The 6,611-nt window shown below is 49.8% G+C and overlaps 1 protein-coding gene across 1 annotated transcript in view; it reads left to right on the forward strand.

Annotated features, from left to right (window-relative positions):
- The window catches only part of SPINT2 (serine peptidase inhibitor, Kunitz type, 2), a 30,302-nt gene extending 29,786 nt beyond the window's left edge, over positions 1–516 (forward strand). Inside the window, exon 8 of the mRNA XM_010849171.1 lies at positions 1–516. Coding sequence (XP_010847473.1) covers positions 1–39 — 39 coding nt within the window. The 3' untranslated portion in view covers positions 40–516.
- Positions 517–6,611: the final 6,095 nt, after the last annotated feature.

The following is a 6,611-nucleotide window of genomic DNA, read 5'->3' on the forward strand; positions in this document are numbered from 1 at the left end:
GACAAGGAGCAGCTGGTGAAGAACTCTTACGTCCTGTGAACCCCCGTTGCCAAGGGGCTGCCCCCCCACCCCCTGCTGATGAAGAGAATCTGGGAAGGGAGGGGAGACAAGGGTCGATGCGCATGTGTGCTTTTTCAAATAGAGCGATTGATTTGTATTTGCACGATCATTAGGGCTTTTGGTCTGTTTGTTCTTCCAGAAGGTGAGAGGGCTGCTCCCTGGCCCCCCAGATGGGTTTGCTTTAGAAGTCCTCTCAGTGAAGGTCTGTGCAGTGCAGGTGGTCTGGCCTCCACCTGAGTCGGTTCCTCTTCGATCTCTTTCTTTGCTCCAGGTGTAGTTTTCTTTGCTTATGTTGAATCCTGTTGCCTCCTTTCCCATCACAAAAGTGATGTTTTCTGTTTGTTGTTTTTTTTTTTTTAAGTAAGCAGAAACATGGTTTTTTTTTTATTAGGATTCTGAAAGGAAGAAAGTAAAATGTACAAGTTTAATAAAAGGGCCTTCCCATTTAAAAAAAAATTCAGCATGTGCTTTCTTTATGGGACTGTTAATATAGACTCTACCAAAGTATCCACAGGACATGAGATGTCCCCATCCAGGAACAGACTGTAAGAAAACAACATCTTTCAGATCTTTTTGAATGAAATACATCTTACATTACAACTGAGTGATCATAAAGTTTTGCCAAACAACCCTTAGCCTTACACTTGTGGTAAGCTCTGATGTTTTCTTTTTTTTTTTTTTTTGCTCTGATATTTTCTTACTCCATTTCACTTTTTGAAAATTCTGGTCATACCGTGCTGATTTTGTTTTTTTTTTAATGACTCATTTTGGCGTCCATGATCTTCATCTTTCCTGCATGTCTGCAATCATCCCCAGTCCTCCCTCCCTGCATAGAAATGGGGACAGGGCACCACCAGGCTGAACTCTGCCTCCAGGCTTAGCCCCAATTCTGCTGCCTGCCTGTGGGGACTCCCTTCCTCTCAAAGCTCTCAAAGCCCCCTTTCTCCTCACCCTAATCCTAAACACAGAGTCCTAAACATGGGGCAGCATCTGGGCAACCCATGGGGTCAGGCAGGTAGACTGGGGCCTCCACCTGCCTCAGGGACTCAGGAGGCTGGTCTGCAGCCTGGGAGTAGGTAGAGGGCCTACCTACATGGGCCTGGCTGGGGGCCCATGCTACCCGACACAACAGTTCCAGATCTTGCTGTGGCCTCTCCTTGAAACACAATAAGCCCTCCTTTCCTTGACCCTTCCTAGAAATCCCTTCAGGCCAAAGGCCACTCTCTATACATACTATACAGGCAGACCTCCTTTTATTGTACTCTGAAGACACTGTGGCCTTGTTAGATAATGGGGTTAGCATTTAAGTACATTAAAATTAATGTATATACATTGTTTATTTTAGACCTAGTGCAGTTGCACACTTAATAGCCTATAGTGTAAGCGTAACTGTTAAATGCACTGGGGACGTCAACAATCTCATGCGACTGGCTTTATTGCGATAGTCTGGAACCAAACACACAGTATCTTGGAAGGATGCCTGCACATTGAGGGAAAGGCTTGTGTCTGTTAGGGCTTAGACATCTGTTGCAGAAGCAATTGGGTAAACACTTCATCCACTCCCAGCCTTTCTGGTCCATGATAGATGTTGCTCCTGGATTCTGGTATTCTCCCTGCCAAACCTTCCAGGCAGCCTGGCACTCCAGGCCCTCACTGCAGTTGACTCAAGAGTTTGTGAGCAGGGGAAACCTACTTGCCACGTCCCAGACAAATTAGGACCCCTCAGTGCCTCCAGAAGAGCCTGTGGTCCAGGGAAAGAGGGCCGAGGCATTGGGAAGAGACCCTCCACCCACTGCCCTCAAGCAGGCAGGTCACTTAACTCCTTTGAACCTCCGGTTTCCTCACCTGTAAGATGGGTGGATGGGAAAGCTGCACGAGATCACAGATGTCAGGTCACCCATGGAAAGTGGTCGCCACCTTTGCCCACCTACCTGTGCCCTCGTTGCTCCTGACTTGGTGCTTCTCCCCTACATGCCCCCTGTCACCCCACAGGCAACCCTCTGGTCCGCTCGTGTCCTGTCAACTTCAGGAGCCTCAGACCCACTGATACCTCTGGCCTAGCAGAAGGCCTTTCTCCACCTACTTGGACAAGAGTTGCCCCTCCTTCATATCTTAGTCATATGAAGGAAGAAAAGTAGCGTGTTGGATTTTAAAAGAAACTGTTGGGAATCACTTTTAAATCTACTGCAGTAGGAAGCGGAGAAGGCAATGGCACCCCACTCCAGTACTCTTTCGTGGAAAATCCCATGGATGGAGCAGCCTGGTGGGCTGCAGTCCATGGGGTCGCTAAGAGTCGGACATGACTGAGCGACTTCACTTTCACTTTTCACTTTCATGCATTGGAAAAGGCAATGGCAACCCACTCCAGTGTTCTTACTTGGAGAATCCCAGGGATGGGGGAGCCTGGTGGGCTGTCATCTATGGGGTTGCACAGAGTCAGACTCGACTGAAGTGACTTAGCAGGAGCAGCAGCAGCAGTAGGAGGAGATCATGAAGTGAATTCTCCTGACACCACCAAGGCCAGTTGAGCTTCCACAGGTTTTTCCTATGCCGTGCCTTTATATGTTTCTTATGCAGACATTATCTCTGTGACTCACTTCTGCCCAGATTTGTCCTGTCCTGTCTCGTGGTTTGCGAGGCCCTGTGGCCCCACTTGCTCCTGGCAGGGTGACAGCAGGGGGCCTTTGGGCCCTCTTGGTCTGCCAGGGCTGTCTCCCTTCCGTACTTTTCCATGTTATGGTGCCACTGTTCCAGTCTGGTTGGCCGCCTCCTGCCACACCACTGTGGCCCCTGAAACTAAACTGCCATGTTTTCCACTTTATAGACCCTTTACAGGCTGGCATCGGTCCTCTTTTTGTTGCAAAAACTGCCTAACCATAGGCAAGTAGCCAAGGTGCTCAACAGACATTTCATGGCCTTTGTTATCCTCAGACAGACTGCTGGCATCATTCAGAGGTGGAATGGATTTCTTAAAAAATCAACAAAAGATCTCTACTTCTTCTTGGTCCATACACTTTAGTAAGGCAGTTTGATCACTCAATGTGGTTGTCATCAGAAAGTGGTTTTTCTCTCAACCATCTCCTGGGTGAAAAATCAGGTCAAAAGGGTTGGGAGTTATGTAGACTATTTTGAAAATTTTGGGATTCTACCCTCATCAGCCCTGTGTATGATGCATCTTCCCCCGAATAGCAAGCCCATGTGCAACCTCCAGGTGGCAGCTGATCAAAGGGAGCCTCAGTAATTAATGCTGGTTTAGCGCCCAAGATTCCTTCTTGGACAACTAGACCCAAGTCATGGGGACAATGGCCACTTGGTCGCTGAGCGCCCTGCCTGCCATGTCTACCTACAGGGGCCTAAGTGGTCTCTGTAAATTTGTAAAAATTCATTCCATTCACGTCTGACCTTTCCAAACAAAGGTCTGGGTGTGAGTAGATGACAGAAGAGGTAAAGTTACACCCAGTGGGACTGGAGTCATGCTGATTCTTTGTCTTTGAAGGGAGTACAACACCCTAGCACCTGGTGTGCATGCTAAGTTGCTTCAGTTGTGTCCGATTTTTTGCAACTCCATGGACTGCAGCTAGCCAGGCTCCTCTGTCCATGGGATTCTCCAGGCAAGAATACTGGAGTGGGTTGCCATTTCCTTCTCCAGGGGATCTTCCCGACCCAGAGATCAAACCTGAGTCTCTTGCGTTGGCAGGCGGATTCTTTGCCATCTTACCTACCTGGGAACCCCTCAGATCAGATCAGTCGCTCAGTCGTGTCTGACTCTGCGACCCCATGAATCGCAGCACGCCAGGCCTCTGTGTCCATCACCAACTCCCGGAGTTCACTCAGACTCATGTCCATCGAGTCAGTGAAGGATGGATGGATGGGAACCCCTAGTGAGGGAACATCTTAGACCCCAGCAAGTGGGGGTGGGGAGCAGGAGGGGTGCCATCAGCACTCTCAGACCCTGCACCTCAGCCTGCCAACCCATCACCTGGTCCACCTGAGCCCTGCAGCCGGCAGTGTGACCCATAGACCAGTCCTGATCCTGTCACCACCTGAATATGAGTCCCACCCGTAGATGTTTACAAACATGGACCTGCTCAGCCCTGTTCTAGTCTGGCTGATAACAAAAGTACACACTTCTGACGCCCAAGCAGCCCTGGGCTATGCCATGTATGGCAGCTGAGACTGCAGCTTCTCACGAAACCAGTGGTGAACTGGAGTGCTCTGTGTGCAGTCCTGCGTGTGTTTCCCTGCGGGATAGAATGAGTCACAGTGCCTCTCTGTGGGGCATGAGGGCCGCTCTGGGGCTGTGTAATTATTGGCGGTGACATCGAAGATCAGCAGGTCAGTCTGAACTCCCTCGTGTGGTTCCTAATGGACGAGAGACTAGCCTTTGATTATGACCTTGCTGGCTGTGTCCTGCTCGGGCACAGCTGGATGAGGCTGGGACGCTGGATGGCAGGCAGGTTGGCCACATAACAGGACTCACTGCTGCTTGGGGTCCTGCTGACAGTAATTAAGTGCCTTATAAGACAAATGGAATTTAGCCCCAGCCTCAGTCCAGTTGGGCTTCCCTGATGGCTCAGACAGCAAAGAATCTGCTTGCAATGCAGGAGACTTGGGTTCGATCCCTGGGTTGATCCCTGGGTTGGGAAAAACCCCTGGAAAAGGGAACCGCTACCCACTCCAGTATTCTGGCCTGGAGCATTCCCAAGGACAGAGGACCCTGGCAGGCTACAGTCCATGGGGTTGCTAAGAGTCGGACATGACTGAGCAACTTTCACTTTCAGTCTGGTTAATCAGAACAGCTGACAGAATGGCATGTTCGCAAGAAAATTCACTAGTAGCCAAGCGAAGTGCAGTGTTTGGACAGACCATCCTCCGTGGAGATCTGCTTCTACAAGTCTTGATGAGTGTGTCAACAGACAACCCTGACAGCTGCTTACCTGGGCCGTTCTCAGAGCTGGATTTGCAGTGAGAGCACCCTGAGGAATGAGGTGAAGCAGTGGCTCCCTCGAGGACAAAGAGCAGGCTCGCCTACTGCCTGCTGTACAGTGGCAGGTTCTCCATGCCCAGCGACCCTCTCTTGTAATGCAACCAGTCACCACATGTGGAGGCTCCATCTGGACCTGTGCTTTGCCCCCCTGGGACAAGGGAGGGCAATACACAGGTTGATGCTTATGCTGCTGCTGTAATAAAGCCTTCTGTCTCTGACCCAAGAGTCGAAAGGCTTCTGCCAGCATTTTGGAAACAGTTAAAAGGCTAATTTATTGTCGCTTAGTCGTGTCCAACTCTTGCCTGTAGCCCACCAGGCTCCTCTGCCCATGGGATTCTCCAGGCCAGGATACTGGAGTGGGTTGCCATTTCCATCTCCAGGGAATCTTCGTGACCCAGGGATCAAACCCAAGTCTCCTGCATTGGCAGACAGATTATTTACCACTGAGCCACCTGGGAAAGCCCATAAGCCTAATTTATTAACTTGTAAATAGAATAAAGTCAAACCCCAGACACAACAGTCAGCGGGGTGTAGACCAAGCTTGGGTTTCTCCAGCTGGGCTGTTAGCTCCTTGGAACCTCCCAGAGGATGATCTGTTGCGATTTGCTGATTACCAGTATTCTAGAATATCCAGGGCAGCGTTTCTGTCTTGTGGGAAAAACTGAGACCCTGCATACTGTGTGCATAAGATCATCCATCTCCCGGGATGTGGTTACATTCAAAGAAAACATTCCAGGATGGGGATTATGATGTTTATAGGACTGGGGTGCTCTGGTCGTGTAAGCTTCAGGAAGGAGACAAAACCAGGCTTCCAGCAATTGCTCTTCCAGTTAGGCGTGTCCATCCACAGACATGTAGAAGCACAAGACCCCCAGGGAGGACTATCCCAGCAATCTCCTCAGTCCTATACTGCTAAAGTTGGCATCCAGAAATCTCTTCCTAAACTGCAGTGACTAAGTAAAAACTTGAGGGTTTGAGTGACCCTTTGAAGCATGTTTGCTGGTGAAATGTTGGCGAAAGGGTGAGCTGATCTAGCTGTGAATGACATGGAGATCACAGGCCAGCTGGGAACTGTGTCCTACAAAGGAGAAGGCATTGCTAATACCCTTAGGACCAAGTCATTTTAGGCGAAAACAATGAGGAAACAAGCAGGGGAGAGCAGTACCGTAGGATGCCAGGAGCAGGCAGGGCCTGGGGAGGACAGGCATAAGCTACCGTCTCTGCTTCTGTTAGCCATGGAAGATGAGAAATGAATGACGGGGAACTCTCCCTCCAAAGAGCAGGTGGGCGTGGTCTTGTCTCAGAAGCCCACACCTGTGTTTTTCATCCAAGCCTTTACATCCACCTTCCCAGCTTAAATCTCATCTCCCATTTGTAATCCCTCCAGAGTAGACGAGTAAGGGTCTCTCACAGCCCATTGATAGATGGGCTCCTTATCCCATTTCTCTTTCTTCCTTTCAGTAATAAAAGTCCCCAGATTTTAGCAGGGACGTGGCTGCCCAGCGCGAACTCTTATTTCCCTGTCTCTCTTGCAGTTGAATGTGACCAGGTGAATAAATTCAGA

The sequence above is a fragment of the Bison bison genome, unplaced genomic scaffold (assembly GCF_000754665.1).
Source record: "Bison bison bison isolate TAMUID 2011002044 unplaced genomic scaffold, Bison_UMD1.0 scf7180017864280, whole genome shotgun sequence".
NCBI classification, from domain to species: domain Eukaryota; kingdom Metazoa; phylum Chordata; class Mammalia; order Artiodactyla; family Bovidae; genus Bison; species Bison bison.